At 33.5% G+C, this 19,772-nt stretch overlaps 1 protein-coding gene across 2 annotated transcripts in view; it reads left to right on the forward strand.

Moving 5' to 3' along the window:
* ZMYM2 (zinc finger MYM-type containing 2) overlaps positions 1-14,384 on the forward strand; it is a 104,407-nt gene extending 90,023 nt beyond the window's left edge. For both annotated transcript variants that reach the window (XM_042952337.1, XM_042952970.1), the window contains 4 exons: positions 10,530-10,644; positions 11,454-11,705; positions 11,968-12,088; positions 13,516-14,384. In XM_042952337.1, the coding sequence (XP_042808271.1) occupies positions 10,530-10,644; positions 11,454-11,705; positions 11,968-12,088; positions 13,516-13,708 (681 nt within the window). In that variant the 3' untranslated portion in view covers positions 13,709-14,384. The remainder of the gene's footprint in view (positions 1-10,529; positions 10,645-11,453; positions 11,706-11,967; positions 12,089-13,515) is intronic.
* The last annotated feature ends 5,388 nt before the right edge of the window (positions 14,385-19,772 follow it).

Genomic DNA, 19,772 nt, shown 5'->3' on the forward strand with positions numbered 1-19,772 from the left:
GTAATAGACATAAATACCAACTGTAGGTGTTGGCTTGTAATTCTGAACAAATTGTTCAGGTTTGAGCCCAGAGGTCAGAAAGTATCTTAGCTTAACATCCTATGTATTTTTTAGCTGTGATAAATGATAGAAGGAGCTCTTTTTACGTAGAGTTTTGTTTATAGCCCGAGAATTTAATGTTATGTTGCCAACTGATGTAGTCACTGAAATTATTCAGAAAACTAGAACTGTCTTAATTTGTATTTTAAGTTGTGTTCTCTTCAGGGTAGAAATTTGCCCAAGATTACATAAGTGGTAGTGGGAAGGTAGCACATGGCTGTAAATTATTGTATGTTCAAGGGCCATCATATATTTTGCAGTAGCAACCTAAAAAATATATAGTAGGTTTTACTTTTCCTTATTCCTCTTTGATAGATTTATACGTACCTTAGCCTCATATTTAGATGGTGACAATAGGTCATCCACCATTCCAGATCTCAAAATCCCTGAAAACTAGACATTTTACTCTTTAGTTTTTCAGAAAAACTCATTTGGTAGTAAAACCTGAGTTGAAGAGTTGTGAAGTTTTTGTCTATTTAGTGTACTTTCTGTTTGATCATCTACAGAATATTAACTACATAATTCACTATAGAATAGTTAATGTTTCTAAAGGAATAAAGGGTACTTTCCTAGATCACTTTAGGAATATTATGTAAATATGTACATGCCCTGAATTTCCTCTGTAAAATCCAAAAAAGTTATGAATTCCAAAACATATCTGGCCTCATTGGTTCTGGTTCAAGGTTTATAGACCTGTGTGTGTTCCCCCACCCCCCATTTTCATCATACCTAGGAGTAAAAAAGAGTAGGAATAGCAGGCAAAACCATCTCAACTGTCTGATTTCAAAATAAGTTACCTGTTACATAATAAAGACTCTTCTCTAGAGCAAATAGGATTGGGTTTTACTCTTTGTGTCTTACACCATGCAGGCCCTATTGTAGGCACTCATTAACCTGGATAATTGTCAACAGCTAGTACACAATAGACCTGTATTGTCCAGTTTTTCTGCTGCTTTTTATTGTGTGTGTGTATTTAAGATGGTGGAACAGTCTTTTTTTAAAAAAGAACATTTATATCATCATCTTGGAAGTAGTTCAGTTGTTCAGATCAATCATTTTTAAAGTGTAGAAGAGGATATTAGGTTTCTCCCAAGTTAACTCAGGAAGGAAAGAGATTGAGTTCTAGGCTCTTATTTGTGTTGTTTTAATGCAGCTCTACTTTTTGGTATGTTTTGGGGTTCTGTATAAAATTTCATTTAAAAATGGCTTCTAGAAATTCAGCTTAAAAAACTAGTATCTGAATAATAAAATTTTAAATCACAGGGTAATAAAAGACAACAAAATGAGCAGTCTCTGTCTTACCCATCTCTGTTCCACTTAGTTCACCTCCCTGAAGTCAAATACTCTCTGTTGGCTCTTTCCTTTCCTCGGACATTACTTTGCATATAAAAATATAATGGATTTTTGTATATTCATCTTATATTCTGTATGTACCAATTCATTATTAGTTTTGTTAGGTGGTGTTAAAGACAGTTTTGCCTCTTTCTTTCCAATCTGCATGTCTTCTTTTTCTTGTCTTATTACATTGGTTAGGGATATCAGGCCTCCTTCCCCCTCCCAACATTGAAAGCAAATGATGAGAGCAGAAACCCTCACCTTGTTTCTAATTCTTGAGGAAAGATGCTTCACCATTAAGTATGATGTTGCCTATAGGTTTTTTGTAGTTTCCTGTTTGTTACCAGGCCAGGGAAGAGAACTTCTATCCCTAATTGGCTGAGAATTTTTCTTAACCTTTTATTTTGTTACTGAGGGTTTTTATCATAATCGGTTACTGAATTTTGTCAACTTCTTTTTCTGCATCTATGGAGACAATCATATGGTTTTTCTCTCTTATTCTCTTAAGAGAATTAATTTTCAGATATTAAATCAACCTTGAATTTCTGAGAGATACTGCATTTGATAATGATATATTAACTTTTTTATATACTGCTGATTAAACTTGCTAATTTACTCTTAATGACTTTGCAGAGGTTCATGGAGGATACTAGTCCATAGTTTTCTAGAGATCTTTCCCTGGCTTTGGTGATACCACTGGCCACATAAAATAAATTGGGAGGTGTTCCTTTCTCCTACTTTTTTTTTTTTTTTTTAAAGCTTGCTTGCTTTTCCTTCCTTCCTTCCTTCCTTCCTTCCTTCCTTCCTTCCTTCCTTCCTTCCTTCCAGAGAGCATGAGCTGGAGTGAGAGAGAGAGAGAGAGAGTGTCAATCTTAAGCAGGTTCCACACTGGTGTGGGGCTCGATCCCAGGACCCTGGGATCATGACCTGAGCTGAAATCAAGAGTCGTATATTCAACCAACTGAGCCACCCAGGACCCGGCCCCCCCGCCTTTCTTCTCTTTTCTGAAAGAATTTGTGAGAATTGGTATTATTCGTTTCTTAAGTGTTTGACAGAATCCAGTGAAGCTATGTGGGCCTGGTTTTTTTTTTTTAATTTTTGTGGGGTTTGAGGTAGTTTAAATTACTAAGTCAATTCATTTAATTTTTATACGGTTATTTAAGTTCACTCTTTATTTTAGTTCATTTTACAGTTTTGTCTTTAAAGAAATTTGTACACTTGATCAAAGTTGTCACATATTTGTTAGCATGGGTTGATGTTGATAGGTAGATAGCAGCTTAAAAATGTAACGGTTTATAATGATAAAAAACATAGCCCTTAGTTTATACATTGTGAAAAACAAATGGCTAGTGGGATTGGGCCTAATGGGGCTAGGGTTCTGGTTTGCCTGTATTGCTGATCTAGCTAAAAGTTTATCAGTTTTCTTTTATTGATTTATTTGGAGAGCCAGCTTTTGGTTTCATTGATTTTTCTCTGTTTTTTTGTTTTCTCTTTTTTGGAGACTCTGACCTCCATTTGTTTTCTTAATTTGTTTTCTTTTTTCCAACTTAAGATCATTGATCTTAAACCTTTTTTCTTTTCTAGTAAAGCATTTAAAGGTATACATTTTCTTCTATCAACTAGTTTACTTGCATTCCATAAATTTTTAAAAATATTTTCATTTTCCTTAAGTAAAGAGAATTGGCTGGCTACCCTATAACTCTATTATAGGAAGTTGAATCTCTGGATTGCTTTTTACTGAGTGGGTTATTTAAATATTAGAACTCCAAATACTATTAGAGGTTTGAGATCTAAATGGATTGCATAAGAAGGAATTATAAATTATGTCTTTAAGTTGGTCTTTTTTTCTAATTTTTTTTTATTGTGGTAAAATACACGTAACATAAAACTTACCCATTTTAACTGTTTTTAATGTACAAGTCAGGGATATTAAGTACATTTGTAATCCTGTGCAAACATGACCACCATCCATCCCCATATAGCATAACTGAAACTCCGTACCCATTAAACAGTAACTCATTCTCTCCTCACTCCGCCCTTGGCAGCCATCATTCTGTTTTCTGTCTCCATAAGTTTGACTACTTACGGTATCTTGTATAAGTGAAATCATACAATATTACTCTTTTTGTGACTGGCTTTTTGCACTAAGCATAATATCTTCAAAGCTTATCCATATCGTAGCATATGTCTGAATTTCCTCCCTTTTTAAACAGGGTCTCTACATTTGTTTCCTCAGAAATTTTTTTTTTGCTACTGAACTATACACTTTAGAATGGTTAAGATGGTAAATTTTTCTTTTCTTTTTTTGTTTTTATACCATAATTGAAAGAAGTTTTTTTTACTATTCTCATCATTGGACATATTTTCACAGACTTGATTTAATTTTGTAAAAGGCTGTATGGTATTTATAAGCAGCTTTAAAAATAATCTTAAACCTCAGTGTAAAGATAAGCTATCTAAAATATACTTTACAGAAATCATTGCTGTTTAATGTTACTTCAAGGATGTGTACAGAAATAGAAGCTATTTTTGGAAGAGTGCATATTTTTCTGTTGCATTTATTGATTTTGTTTGCATCTGGGAGTAAAATAATGTCGAAGAAGTAGGACTTTTTTTATATTTGTTTATTGAAGGAATAACATCTTTAGTTGTGAGGACCGGGTGTTGTGAATGTAGGTAGTAAATAGGTAGCCGCTTCTGTACTGCATATTGAGAAATTAGGTATAATTATGGATGTTTAATTAGTACTGTGTGAAAGGGGTGCACAGCATTTTTTTTCTAGCTCACAAACAGAATAGCTGATTTTCCCCCCTGATTGTATAAGGATAACAGTTATTGTTAAAAAAGAAAATTATGTGAACTCCTACAATCATGATCATTCTTTCCTCTCATCCACTCTTACCTTACACATGTGAACACACGCCCTGCACACCAAATGCATTGTCAGTGGAACTGTGGATACCGTTTTCCTGAACCTTCCCCACTTCATCATGGTTAGCTAAATGTGTATGCTTCTCTGTATTTTTTTATGAACATGGCAAAAGATATAATAGTTTGTCAGCTAAGAACATGGAGCCATATTAAACTCTTTTGTACTATAGTTTCTTTCCTTCTGTTTCTCAGCACATTGTGGCAGTCCCTCTAAGTCAACTGGAACGGACTTAACTGTGTGTATTTCATACTACATTTAATTTAGTCATTTCAACAATGATGAGCATTCCCTTTGCTTCATAAAATTTTGCTATTATAGATAAACAGTGTACACCTTCTTTCCCCTCCTTCCCCAGATCTTACATAATGATCCTAAAGATCTTTTTCCAAAAAAAAAAAAAAAAATTTTTTTTTTTTTTTAATGTTTTATTTTTGAGAGCGAGAGACAGAGTGTGAGTGGGGGAGGGGCAGAGAGAGAGGGAGACAGAGAATCTGAAGCAGGCTCCAGGCTCTGAGCCATCAGCACAGAGCCCGATGCGGGGCTCGAACCCACAAACTGTGAGATCATGACCTGAGCCAAAGTCCGATGCTTAACCGACGAGCCACCCGGGTGCCCCAATCCTAAAGATCTTAAAGATCTTATTTCTATGAGATTAGATTTCTGAAAGGGTATTATTAGACCATAAAAAAAGCATATGTTTTGTTTTATTTTATTTTTTAAGTTTATTTACTTAGAATGTGCACATGCAAGCGGGGGAGGGGCAGAGAGAGAGAGAAGGGGAGAATCTCAAGCAGGCTCTGTGCTGTTAAGTGCGGAGCGTGACACAGGGCTCGAACTCACGAAACTGTGAGATCGGGACCTGAGCCAAAGTCTGACACTTAAACGACTAGCCACCCAGGTGCCCCAAACATACTTTTTATTGTAAAAGCTATCACGATATTGCTTCCCAAAAGTGCTGAGGATCTTTTTAGTTGGCCATTTGAGTTAGCTTTTCTGTGAAATTTTGCTTTGTTGGGTTGTTTATCTCTTTCCATTTGTGAGAATTCTTTGTTTATTCTAGATAGTTATTCTCATTTTCCAAAAATTTTTCCAAAATTTCTTATCTTGAAAAATGCTTTTTTCAAGAAGAGTTAGAACTCCATTTACTATATTAAAAACTAGAGTAAATTCACTTATTAATTTGAGCTTGTTAATTTGAGTTCTATTATATAGAACTTTTTAAAATTCTATTAAAATATGCATAACATTTTAAAATGTATTTAATCTTTGATTCAGAAGGGCCTTAAGAATTTGCCTTATTTTTCACAGCAGTGGTGTAATGCATTCAGAGTTTTGCTAACCTTCTTTCATTGGTTTCTTCAGGAGACACTAGTTAACTGTTTATTGTATGCTGAATACTGAACATTGGAGTAGATATTAGAGATTACTTTTTTTTTTTTTTTTTTTTACACTATTTACTGATTTCCATGCACTGTACTAACTGCTTGACATGTCATTTAATCCTCTCAACAACCTTACTGTTCTTCTCACCATTTTTTAATGATGAAGGAAAATTAAGTAGCTCACCTGAGTTTATATAGCTCATATATTTTGAATCTAGTAAGCAGTCTGACTTAAAAGCTGTAATATGTTCTGCCCAAGGATTTGGAACACATACAAAAATAATATTTAAACAGTGTTGTTCTCATGGTATGGTATGTCGGTGGCACAGAGGTGGGACTAATTGGTTCTATAAGGATGTAATCTGAGAAAATAGTGGGGAAGATCTTTAAATTGAACTTTGAAGTAAATATAGAAATTCTAGGCAGGAGGGATGAGGGAAGAACATTGGCATTTCAAGAACAGAGAAAAATATATACAGGGCACAGTTTTCCAGGAACTGCTTGGCATGGCTGGAATGTAGAATATGAAGTGTAGAGAGCTTTGGGTGCAGGTGGGGTATGAAGTAGGTAACAGTCATGCAGCAAAAGGCCTGTATTTATTGTTAAAATGTTTAGACATCTTTTATCCAGGTTGAAACAGGAAAAAGTTTTAAGTGTTTTTTAAAGATCACACTTGATTTTTTTTTATTTTCCTTTGGAGGTAGGCAGCTAAGGGTTGCAGTAATATTACTGAAGCACAAATTATTGTGCAGAGCTGCTGATTTGTAGCTAAATTAATGGTGGGTTGTGTTTACATTGTTTTTAATGAAGCTTTATGCAAGTAGCATTTTATTAGACCATCAATTTTAGACACCTATAAGTAGAATCTCTTAAATATATCTAATAACCCTTAAATGATGAGTGTCTTATATTCTCAACATACTATTTATAAATTGTTATGCATATTGTTACATATAATAGGTTTTTGCTTAGCTAGTTTTCTAAAAACATTGTCATTACATATATACTATATTAGTGACAATTCATGTCTAAACAAACATGTTACTGACTGAACATTTTCTAAAACATGATTTTCAACTATGTTAGTAGACTTATATTCTACTTCTCAAATACCAGTGCCAGAATTTCTGCTTAAGTAGATAGATACTTACCAATGTGCTGCTTTGCATTTTTAATCCAAAAGAGAACAGAGCCCTTGAAACTTAGCTCATCTGAAATAAGTGCTCTACGTGTAAAATACACATAAGATTTCAAAGAATTTATATTTTAAAAATGTAAAACGTATTCTGTCTCTTTCTCTTTCTGCCCCTCCCCACTTGCATTATCTCTGTCTCTGTCAAAATAAATAAATAAACTTTAAAAATTAAAAAAAAAAAAAAAGATTTCTAAGAAGGGGCGCCTGGGTGGCTCAGTAAGTTAAGCATCTGACTCCTGGTTTTGGCTCAGGTCATGATCTCACGGTTTCATGGGTTTGAGCCCCACGTTGAGCTCCTCTGTGCTGATGGTGCGGAGCCTATTTGGGATTCTCTGTCTCCTTCTCTCTCTGCCCTTCTCCCACTCACACTGTCTCTGTCTCAAAATAAATAAATAAACCTAAAAAAATACATAATAAATAAAAATGTAAAATATCTGATTAAGTTTTATATTGTATGTTTAAAGTAATGTTTTAGATATATTGGGTTAAATAAAATATTTAACTATAACTTCTAAAAATATTTTAGAAGTTTTAGAAAATTTAAAATTATATGTGTAGATCACACTATATTTTGTTGTTTAATGATACTCTGTGCAGTGGTTCCAAAATTATCTCTGGATCTCTAGTTCTCTCAAATATTGTTCCAAAGCATTCTAAATGCAATGAGAAACCAGAACCCTTATAAAGGAATTTATATTTTGGAAAGAGAATACTTATTAATTTAAATAATTCTGTAATTATTTAGTAATTATTTTTTAGTAAAAATTTTTATTAAGGTTGCTACTCTTGGGGCACTTGGGTGGCTCAGTTGGTTAAGTGTCTGACTCTTGATTTCGGCTCAGGTCATGATCTCATGGTTCATGAGATCAAGCCATGTGTCAGGCTCCGCGCTGGCAGTGAGGAGCCTGCTTGGGATTCTCTCTCTCCCTCCCCCCCCCCCCCCCCAAAAATAAATTAACTTAAAAAAAAAAAAAGAAAAAAAGATTGATACTCTTTAGACAAGCCTGACCCATCACCGTGTTTTTTCCAGGGTTACTTCCTAGAAGGTGTTGATGGCTTCTCCTTTGCTTCTGAAAAGCAAAAGTTCCTGCGCTTTGGTGATGGGGCAGATTAGGTGTTCATAAGTTGTGTAGATTGGGTGTTTGTAAATTCGGACTGCCTTAATGGAAAATAACAGCTATACCATAATAAAGTATTGCTTTGAATACTACAACAATGACTAATAAAGTTTATCGTCATTCCTTCTGTAACAATAACAGCAGCAGATCTTTTGATTTATCGGGGATTGCCAAAAAAAGCACATCTTTTAGGAGCTACTTGGAGTAAAGTGGAGTTGGAAGCATGGTAGTTTTTGGCTTGTTGTTAAGGTTCTGAATGTACATAGAAATTATTTCCCCCTTGGGGCGCCTGGGTGGCTCGGTTAAGCGTCCGACTTTAGCTCAGGTCATGATCTCTCTGTGAATTGAAAGCCCCGTTTCGGGCTCTGTGCTGACAGCTCAGAGCCTGGAGCCTGCTTTGGATTCTGTCTCCCCCTCTCTCTCTGCCCCTCCCCCATTCGCACTCTCTCAAAAATGAATAAACATTAAAAAAAAAAGTTATTTCCCCCTTATTGCTTGACTTACAGCTGAAAATTACTTCAGATCATTTCTCTCATTATGATTGCTGCTTTAAATGGTAAGAACAAAAGAGAAAAATTGCTGTTCTGAACATGAGGATTTCACTTCTGCAGTTGTTTTGTATAATGGGCATCAACTTTACATTAAAAAACTATAGTCCCATTAAACAGATTGAATTGTGATATTGTATTTTAACCAATTAATGCTACAGTCATAACACTGAGAATTTGCAGATATTTTTATAGAATTTCTGCCCTCTGACTGACTCATCAGTAGGGAAGGGATCTGACACTGTCACTTCATTGATTGCCAGGCACTTGGTTTGTCATCCTATTCGCAAGGTATCAGTTACGAATTTTTGTTCTGCCATTTTGAAATTATGCTGTCTCCCTTCTGACTAGCAGGACTAACATTATAATGATCAGTTCAGATGATGATACGCTAGTCTGATATTCGATTATTATATGGTGGTTTTTTTTCATTCTTTTACTTTTCATTTATCTGTGTCTGCATATTTAAAGTTAGGTGTCTTGGAGCACCTGGCTAAGTTGCAAGAGCATGCAACTCTTGATCTTGGGGTTGTAAATTTGAACCCCGTGCTGGGTACAGAGATTATTTTAAAGAAAATAAAACTTAAAAAAAGTAGGTTTCTTGTTAAGCAGCATATTGTTGGGCCTGGCTTTTTTTTTTTTTTTAAGTCCAATTGACCAATCTTTGTCTTGGTATGTTTAGACCAACAAACCTTTTTTTTCCCTTTATATAAAGAACCAGATAGTAAATGTTTTATTTGTCTTTGCAGGCCACACTGATATATCATGCACCCATTCAGCTCTGCCATTGCAGTATGAAAACAGACTTTGGCAATATGCAGATGTCACTTGTGTCTGTGTTTCGAGGAAACTTTACTGACAAAAATAGGCACTGAACCAGCTTTGGCTCTCATTTGCCACCCTGGTTTAGATCTTTTATACTTAGTATAATCACGGCTGCCATTGGATGAGAATCTGCCATTGGTTGTTTTGTATTTGTTTTATCTGTTCATTATTGTTTTTTTTTTTTCTCTGCTTTCTTTTGAATTAGTTATTTTTCTGTGATTCTATTTTGTCTCTACTGTTGGTTTATTTTTTGCCTCTTAAATAGTTTTGTTGTGGTTGCCCTAGGATTTATAATACGGGTCTTCAGTTCATTATCTACCCTCAAATATTATTGTACCACTTTATGTATCACGTATGAACCTTATAACAGTGTCAGTTTCCCATCGCGTGCCCCTTTGTGCTGTTGTTGCCATACATTTAACTTTCACATTATTTTATTCCAGATTCCACTGGAGATGGACTTTGCAAACTTTAGTTTTTAAATCATTCCTTAACAACTCTCATGGTTAAGATTTGTCATAGTAAGTTATTAGAGTCAAGTTTGTACTGACTCATAGGAGTTAGAGAGAAGCAGTAAGTAAAAAAGCATTCCTTAACAATTGAGTGCTAGAAGAGACCCTCAGACCACTGCAGAATAACATTTCATCCAATTCAGAATTTTTCTTTAATAATTTATAATTTAATTACTCTTACTTGAAAATCTAATTTTGTTTTCTCCATGTTCTATATAATGAACATTGGAACCAGATATTCTGTTTTTATCTGACAGACTGAAGATTTCTGCTAGTTCTTACATTCTGGATTCTTGGGTTTGTATTTCAGCTTTGAGTTTTTTAAGCCAAAGAGTAATTGGCAACTTTGATTCTTTATGATTTCTAGGTATATAGATAAAGCCAGTAATCTCTCCTGTTGTATTATGTTAGTGTGCCTGGTTTTTTGGTTTTTGATTTTTGGTGTTTTTTTTTTTTTTTTTTTTTTTTTTTTTTTTTTTTTTTTAAGATATAAGCTTTCTTTCTTAAGACATATTGTATAAGTATATATTCACTCTTTATAATAAGCTGGTTTTCCTTCAAGAAACTTTTTTTTTTATTGTAGTACTTGTGTGGTAGTAATCGAAAAGACAACATATTCATTGATCCAGGATACCAGACATTTGAGCAAGAATTGAATAAAATACTTCGAAGTTGGCAACCAAGTATACTTCCAGATGGTAATGCTCGCTTGCTGTCTCTCTCATATATATATATATATATACACGTATATATATATGTGTATATATATATATACGTATATATACATGTAAAATTTTTCAGGATTGAGAGTTTTTAATGTAACTTCTGTACTATTGTATCTGTCTCCTATGAGTATTCTGGTTCTTGAGGTAATCCTCTCTTAAATAAAAGTGTTGCTGACTTGCTACTGGGATTTTTATTTTTACAGAAAGTATGTTAAAAATAATTAGGAAATAATTTAAATTAGTGTATTTTTCAGAGTACTTATTCATGAACTCATCTGTTCATCTTTTGTTGAATTAGAAATGAATGTAGTTGATAACTAGTGTTTATAAAGAACTTTGTAATAAATGTGACCTGCTTTCTCTGGAGTAAGAAACTGGGTGTGTATTCTTAAGCCCTGCTGTGGATATTGTGATACAAATTTCTCTAAGAAATCTGTTTTAGATGTGTGAAGAAAATGTGTTTGTGAATGGAAATCGCCTATTTTTTCTCCCCAGCAATCATGCAGATTTAAATTCCTTTCTGACCGTTGTATGCTTGTCCTATAGAAGACCAGAAGCAAACATCTAGTCTCTTATTCCAGAGATGCTAGCTCCATAGTCTTGTGTATTCCCTAGCTTCTTTTGTCATAGAGCTGCATAGGTAATTCTGAAAGTGTGTTTTGACCTGATGTGAATGGAGGATTGAAATAGGTTTGTTCTTGAATTAACTTTATTTTTTTTTTAGATGGTTAAATGATCATTATTTTATTTGTTGTAATTTTTAAAAAATATTTCTGTTTAAGGGTCAATATTTTCTCGAGTCGAAGAAGATTATCTCTGGAGGATAAAACAACTGGGATCACACTCTCCAGTAGCTCTTCTGAATACCCTGTTCTACTTTAACACTAAGTATTTTGGTCTGAAAACAGTGGAACAACACTTAAGACTTTCCTTTGGCACTGTGTTTAGGCACTGGAAAAAAAATCCTTTAACAATGGAAAACAAAGCATGTCTTCGATACCAAGTGTCTTCCTTATGTGGAACAGATAATGAAGGTAATGTAACATATTTTTATTTTTGTATTGTCTGTGGCAGGGATGGCCAAACTTTGCCTTAGTAAAGACCACCTGGGTCACTTGTTAAGACTCTAAGGACTGCCATTTTCATAAAGTAAGACAACCTATATCTTCTTAAGACATCTTAGTTCATTTTGTTTGAAAAAGCCACATATTTGGTATAACAGATACAAGGAGTGAATAGTACTATTCTTTCTTCAAGATTAGTCTCAGGAAGTTCATGTAATTTTTATTTTTTAAGATAAAATTACTACTGGAAAAAGAAAACATGAAGATGATGAGCCAGTATTTGAACAAATTGAAAATACAGCCAATCCTTCTAGATGTCCTGTGAAAATGTTTGAATGCTACTTGTCTAAAAGGTAAGTGTTAATGATATTTAACTTTTTAAATGGTAGTATAAGTTAGTTTCCTTGAATTTAACACTACCAAGAGGTGACTTTTTTCACTGATCTTTCTTAGATTTTTCTCTCACTTCTCACTCACATCTAATGTTTGTAAGTCTCATTATTGTAAAATACCTAGCTTATACTTCATACTTTAAGGTTCAAGCATATGTTAAGAAATTGTTGTTTAGTGAAGTTATTACTATTATTGTCATCTTTTAAATTACAGCAATTCCAATAATTATATAAAGCATAGGACACAAACTTTTTTTTTGTAAAGGGTCAGATAGTAAATATTTTAGGCTTTTTAGGCTATAGAGTCTCTATTGAAGTTAATCCATTCTGTTGTTATAGCCAGAAACCAGCCATATACTATTAAAAATAAATGGTCCTATAGTATTTTTATAGTATTTGTAGTATACAGTTTTATTGTGTTCTAAAACCTGAGACAAACAAGTGATGGGCTATAGTTTGCCCACCCACTGGTGAAAAGGTATGTTCAAAGGTAGAAGAGATGGAGATGAAAATGAAATCTTTACATGTAAGAGAAAATGTTCCTTTAAGAAGGTCTTACATAGTGTTCTGAAAGTACTATACTTTTCAACTATACCACCACTTTGTTCCCTCAATCTAATACCAACAGGCATTTTAGAAAATGTTAAACCATTGAGATGTTTAGAGATCATAAACTATTTTATGCTTGTCCATTGCTTTATATATATGTACCCTTTAATTTTCGAAGGCTTAGTATGAACGAAGAGTTCATTTCCTTATGTCAAGTTGTATAAATTATAGATAGGTCCCCAAATGAGTTCTTAAGAACTAATGATGTCACCTACAGATAATAGTAATATTTTTGACTGGTTTGGGGTGGCCCTGTTTGGCTGCAACAGTGTTAGATCTTCCAGTGGTGGTAACTCTTAGTTGGAAATCCCTATCTCAGTATTGTTGGTATTTTAAAAGTTAAATTTCTATTGTATAATGCTATTAGGTATTTTTATTTTATGGGCTACTATATTTCATCAATTTTAAGACACACTTTTCAAATTTTACTATCTCTGAAACTGGGATGCATGTTATAATTGATACAACTTAAAATTATAATTGACGGTGTTCTACTTGTTTAGTGGCAACATTAAAATAATGATTAAAAATATTATTTCTTTTGATGGTGTTTTGGATTCAGTGAAATAACGGAATTCAAATGGTGGAAAAATAATCTTTTATCACAGAAATTAACTTTGAAAATATCTTAATGATAAAAAAAAATTAATATAAGTAATGACATGATCTGACCACATAATATGGTTAGTAGTAATAGCATTGTTCTTGGAAGAAGAAAAGAAAGTTGTGGGGAATTTTGTATATATACTGTGAAATTGACTTTCTCCTTTCTCCCAAAGTCCACAGAATCTTAATCAGAGAATGGATGTTTTTTATTTGCAACCAGAATGCTCTAGTTCTACAGATAGCCCTGTCTGGTACACATCTACTTCACTGGACCGAAACACCTTGGAAAATATGCTTGTACGGGTTCTTTTAGTAAAAGATATTTATGATAAAGACAATTATGAACTGGACGAAGACACAGACTAAAAAGGAACGTTTCAGAAGCAATCGGGATAAAACAGCATTAGATAGTCATGCTGCTAGATCTTTATTATGGAAAACATTTCAAGTTTACTCCTTCTGTTTTGAGTTTTGTAGCAGTGTACCCACACTGGGTATTACCATGTAAATAATCTGTGAGTGAAAGTTGCCATTATTCTATGTAGTGGTTTTAGGATACTTAACAAATACATTCAAATTCTTTTTTTATTATTTATTTGATTAGGTATGTTTGTAACTTTTTACATTACAAAATACGAATGAGAATGTGCCATGTATAATTTTTTTCTTGTAGTAAGAAACATCCATATTGCACAACTCTACTGTTGCAAAGCTTCCTTGAAAGGAGGCTCTTTTACTGGGTTCTTTACCAGATGGTTGTGTATGGGTAGCACTACTAAAAGTTTAGAACTTGCAGTGTCTTTCCGAATTTTTAAAATAAACTGTAAACTAATAGGCTGGGTTTTTTGTTTTGTTTTTTGGGGGTTTTGTTTGTTTGTTTTACGTTTTAGTTACTGAAGCCTTACAAGGTTATGTAGAGAGATACCATCTTCTGTACCAAAAATAGACAAGAGAATGCTGTCGATATTGGTGTACTGTAATGTGAATCTATACTGGTGAAAACAACTTTTTGTTCCCCTTATTAAAACCTTAGTGTCCTTTTCTCATTTGTGGCTTTCTGCATCACCCCAGTCAATAATATATATATATATATGTGTGTGTATATATATATATGTATGTATATATGTGTGTGTATATATATATATATATATATATGAAGAATGATGTTGAAAACATGATCATTGAGACATTTTCTTTGTAAAAATGTCCAATGAAAGTACAAAATTCTGTTTTCTGTGCCAACCATAAGTATCCCAAATCCCATTCATTTATAGAAGTTTGATTTTTCTTTTTTCCCCTTAAAGATACAGATCATGTTGCAGTATCTGAGTAGTACTCTAAAACTTTACCAACTTTATTAGGATTTTTATATTGCCTTCAAATACGACTGATGGATACATTGGATAAAATTATTTTTAGAGATGCCGCTCCTAAAATAGTTGTTACAGAAGGTCGATCAAGTTTAAATAAGAGAGTATCACATTTTTACTATGAAGATTACCAGTGTAGTAATTCTGATATTTCAGATGATTGAAGAACAAAGAAAGAAACTGATGGATAAAGTCTATCTCAAAGGAAATCACATTTGATGTTAGATTGTTTGGCTTTTAAAATTACTTCTTATAGAAGATAAAAGCATTTTAAAACTTTGTGCTTCTGCATAGCAATTTATCTGTTTAGACCTTTTCTTTTAGAATAAGGAAGTTTACTTAAAATCCTACTTGATACAGACTGAGCAAAATGCTGGCTGCAAATTATTATAAAGAAACCATTTGGCTGACTTCATAGAGCATGTATGTAATCATATTGTTTTGTTTCTGATTCCTGACTCACCATGGTGACATTAGTTTTTTAAAATTGTTGCGGGGGGTGGGGGGTGGGGCGGAATTTGGGCTATTTTCCACAGTGATTAGGCAACGTCTACACATCCCTTAGGTATTTCTCCTTTGCTTAGGATAAATGTTAGCATTCAGAAGAAATTTTCTCAATCATGATATAGAAAAATTCACAAGTATAATCACTGTATTTTTAAGCAATAATTACCAGAAATGGTTTTGGCATAAAATTACTTTATAATGTCCTAATTTGTTTTATAAGTTTGAATAACATACCTGTCCCTTAATTTTATATTTGTTGATTTGATAATCACACAGCAAATCTGATATTACTTTACTAAAATAGATTGCTCATTGTCTATTTAATTAAGAAAACTGGGTAACATTTAAAATATATACTATAAAAATTTCCTCACACTTAACCTTTTTCCAGAAGTACTTTAAGCACTTTTCCTATAAATGCATATTGTTGATTAAAAGATGGTTAATCCTAGCCATCTTTTATTCTTCACAGTGGTGCTATATTCCATCAAGAGCAATAACGTTTTCCCCAAATGTCACTTAATGTTTATTCTCCCAAATACCATACATTTCTGCCGCAGTGCTACTGTTAAGCACCTTGTCTGGCTATTTACATCTCATTTATTGTACATTAGCTTTTCTAAACAGAAATGTCTACATAATTTTGATCTTGACACGATTGAGGATTTAGAGCTCTTGTTTTTGTCTTGAATGCAATCCAAGGATTAACTTGACTCTCAGGGGGAAAAGAAAAACAAAACTTTATAAGAATTGTTTGTTCTGTGAAACTTATTTCACCTAGAATACATTTCATTGGTTCCTGGATGTCCTTAGTTTGTGTGGTCATAGCTGACTGCTGAGAAAAAGGACAGTGAAATGGTAGCAGTTTCTTTTTGCTTCTTAGTGATTTCTGTTTATAGCATCCTGTAAATATAACTTTATTGTCTTTAGATGTCTATTGGAGATGCTATATTTTTTTGTTCTGAAGGTTTTGCCATTTAAAATGAATCAAAGTTTTTATTCCTATTGAGAAAAGTGAGTTTCCCATGCAAATTGAATCTTCATTAACACAGTTTTTAGGTTTTAAACTATATTAGGTAATATAAGACATTAAAAGATTTTTCTAGGCAAGAAGCTCAACTTTTTTTTTTTTTTTTTTGGCATAAAAATATTACACAAGTTGTCACCAGTGTGTTAAACATCTTGAGACAGGAAAGAAGAAGATGCATATTGTACTGTGCATTCAAACTTTTGTCACTGTTTTTCTGATGGAATTTCCCTTTGTCCTGGCCAATATGGAATGGGTGACTCATTTATGGGATAATCTGGAAATGAGATCAACTCATTTATGCATAGCATGAAGGTTTACAGTAATGGAGAAGTCAAAATTGCAAATTTTTGGTTTGTACTACTCTAATGTGGGTTCATTTTGTCTGAAATCTTAAATACCATGCAGTCTTAAATCACTATAAAAATTTACACTTTTATTTTGCCAGTTATTTCCAAAATGTATTGTTTTACATATGTCACTTATGTTCTAAGTTACCACCGACTGTAGGATAATGTCCTTGTTCCCCTCAAACAAAATAGTCATGAAAGTGTACATTAAAATATTTTTAAAGAATAAATTTCTTTAAATTATAATACTTTTGGATTTCCCCCCTTAATAAGCCCCTTTCTCATTTTTAGAGAAGTTATTTGAATTTCAGTTATTCCATTTTACTATGTTTTTAGGAATAGACCATTTTTAATACTGTTTTCCAGTGTTAAGTACTTTTTATTGTTTCTGGGTTTATCATACTTGAAAATGATACTACTAACAATATCTTATAAATATAGCAGTTGATGTCCAGAACAGGTTAACTGCATCGGTCTGGGTTTGAGAGTAGAGGCATTTAAAGTGATGTTTCAATTTGTACTATTTTTTTTTTTTTTTTTTTCTTAGAAGCTACATGTTAGACACCCCAAATACGTTACTGTGATTCCTTGCCTTATAGTGAACTGGACAAGAGAAAGTCGTTCTTAAAATCTGGGCAGATGGTGTCCTAATTAATTACTGAGTTAAACAAGGTCATGAATTTAGGCCTTTGGAGGAAAAAGAAGCAAAGAGAAGCTAAGATTTAATCTGTAAATAAAGAATTAAGAATAGAACCAAAGAGAGGGCCACAGACCGTTGGGTCTAGAATTGGAGGTCTTTGTATCTTTGAAGGAAGGCAGGTGTAAATCCTAACTGAGCGTATTTTATTTTCTATTGTAGTGCAGTAAAAAGAATAATTACAGCTCTTTCTGAGACTTTCAGCTGCATACTTGATTCTGATTGGACCTCAGTTTCTTTATCTGTAAAATGAAGGTATTGCCTTAATTTCTGATTCTGGAGTTTCAAATTAAGCATAGTTGATACATGGCTTAAGAGGCTTAGTAGGAGATCTTACAGATTTATGTTTGAAGCCTTATGATTTGTTTAGAAAAACATTTTCTTGGAGGGGAAAGATCTTTCCTAAAATAGCCTTAACACAGGCTGTGTCATACCTGATTTTTATAAGTCCTATTCAAGTAACTCCTCAGAAGAAAACTCAGCGTAATGAAACTTAAGTTTTGTTATAAAACTTAAACAGTGGGTCTTCATTACATATTTCCTTTGTGCCAAAGAACTATTGCCAACCATGGTAGTTAAGGAGGAAGAGAAAGTAAAAGATTAAAAAGACATTAGTGTTGCAATTATGGGTTGTGAACAAGATGTATTGTTGTATGTATATTTAACTCCTAGGGAATATAGAATATAGTCATGATCGTTTACAACAAAGAACACTGTATACACTCAGAAACCCTAAAAAGCTCTTATGTTCTAGAGTAGGTTTCATAGCATTACCACCACCTGTAATTATATAAAACATTGGATTCCTGTAAGGTTCTTGATGGTGCTTTTAGCTCTGTTTAAAATGGCCAGTGGCACAATTGCTGACTATTTTGATGACACCAGTCTTCATCTCTGGCTTTCAGGCCAACTCATTACAAGAGTAGTTAAATATAGCACCCAAAGGAAAAGCTTAGAGTACCTTCATCATGCATTAGAGAGGATTCTAAAAGGTGTTAAACCATATTGAATCAAGGTGAGTAATTCAACTTGTAGGTTATGTTATATGGATGGAAGGAACACACAAGGTGCAATATATTAAGGATATTTTTTTAAAACTTCACTAAGGATTTTTTTTCATAGTAAATGCTTTTGGAAATAAAACCTCTCGAATATTTTCTAAATCTTGGATGTACTATTCTTAAACCTATAAGCAAAATTAAGCCTTTCCATTTCGATTACATATTTGTAGTTCTAAAGTGATGTCAGCAGATGGCAATAGTATACAGCACAGAGTTTCAATTGCCTTTTTTTTTTTTTCCCCCTCCCCCTTTGTTAATGCTACTATGAGTAAAATGACCCTTGATCAGAAACCTTTGGGAGTTTTAGAATTGAGAAATTTCCCCTTTTCAAAAATATGTAGATTACATAACACCCTCAGTGGAGCCAGGGGCAGCACCCCATAATCAGTGTCTACAGCAGTAGGTCAGATATCCACAGTAACTAGAATAAACTATGGCTATAGAAGGCTTTACATGGTTCAGGTCAGTTTTTGTCACAAACAGGAAAAACTAGATTTTTAGATTTTTTTTCAGATCTCAAAATTGCTAAGAAAGAACTGCAGGGCTGTAATAAAACTAATGTTCTATCTAGTGTTTTCCTTTTAATAAAACATCTGTTATGTTTTATTGCTTAGTTTTGATAGAAGTAACTGAGGGCTTTCTGTAAAATTTGCATATTAGATTTAAAGAAAACATGCAAGGAATGCTTAGAATAAGCATAACTATAAATGGCAGTTCTAGAACCATTACTGAATTCTGAAACTTAAAAAATAACTACTTTTACTTTCCATTTTGCATTTGTATTTGTAGCATAATTATTCTTCATAGGTGATACACCTTTATGAACAGCTGCAGTCATGTGATGGAGCCAGTCGTTTATTCATTCAACAAAAACTTGAGGGATTATTTTTTTAGTGGCATTAAGCCAGGTGCTGAGAATACAACAAGATATAAGACCCACCCCCTCCTCTTGAGGACAGTCTGGCTGGGGAGAAATGACAGTGTGATGGTATGTCAGAATAAGCGACGGTCTCAGGCCTTATTAAGAACAACCACTCGTATTAGAAAGCAGACTAATAGTCAAGTCACTTATCAATATCCTCCTCTTGGCTCAACTCTTTAACTCTTGACCACAGTTCCAGGTTTCCCTATTACGCCAATCTGTTTCCCATTCTGGAAGGGGAGAGGTGCCAGCTACTTTTAGGGTGAAGAGGAAGATGCAAGTTGAAAAATAGCAGTGAACATCTACCACATTGAAGTTTCTCAAAGGTTATCAGTGTTTTTCAATTCGGTTTTTTATGGTCACGCTGCAGCAGCAGAATATATCTTACTAGAATGGAAGTTCTTGAAGGTAGGGAGTTTTTTGTTCCCTGCTGTATCCCAAGCACCTATAAAAGTTCCTAGCTTAAGCTAGGTGTTAACAGATGTCTGTTGAATGA

Source organism: Panthera leo, chromosome A1, assembly GCF_018350215.1.
Source record: "Panthera leo isolate Ple1 chromosome A1, P.leo_Ple1_pat1.1, whole genome shotgun sequence".
Classification (NCBI taxonomy): domain Eukaryota; kingdom Metazoa; phylum Chordata; class Mammalia; order Carnivora; family Felidae; genus Panthera; species Panthera leo.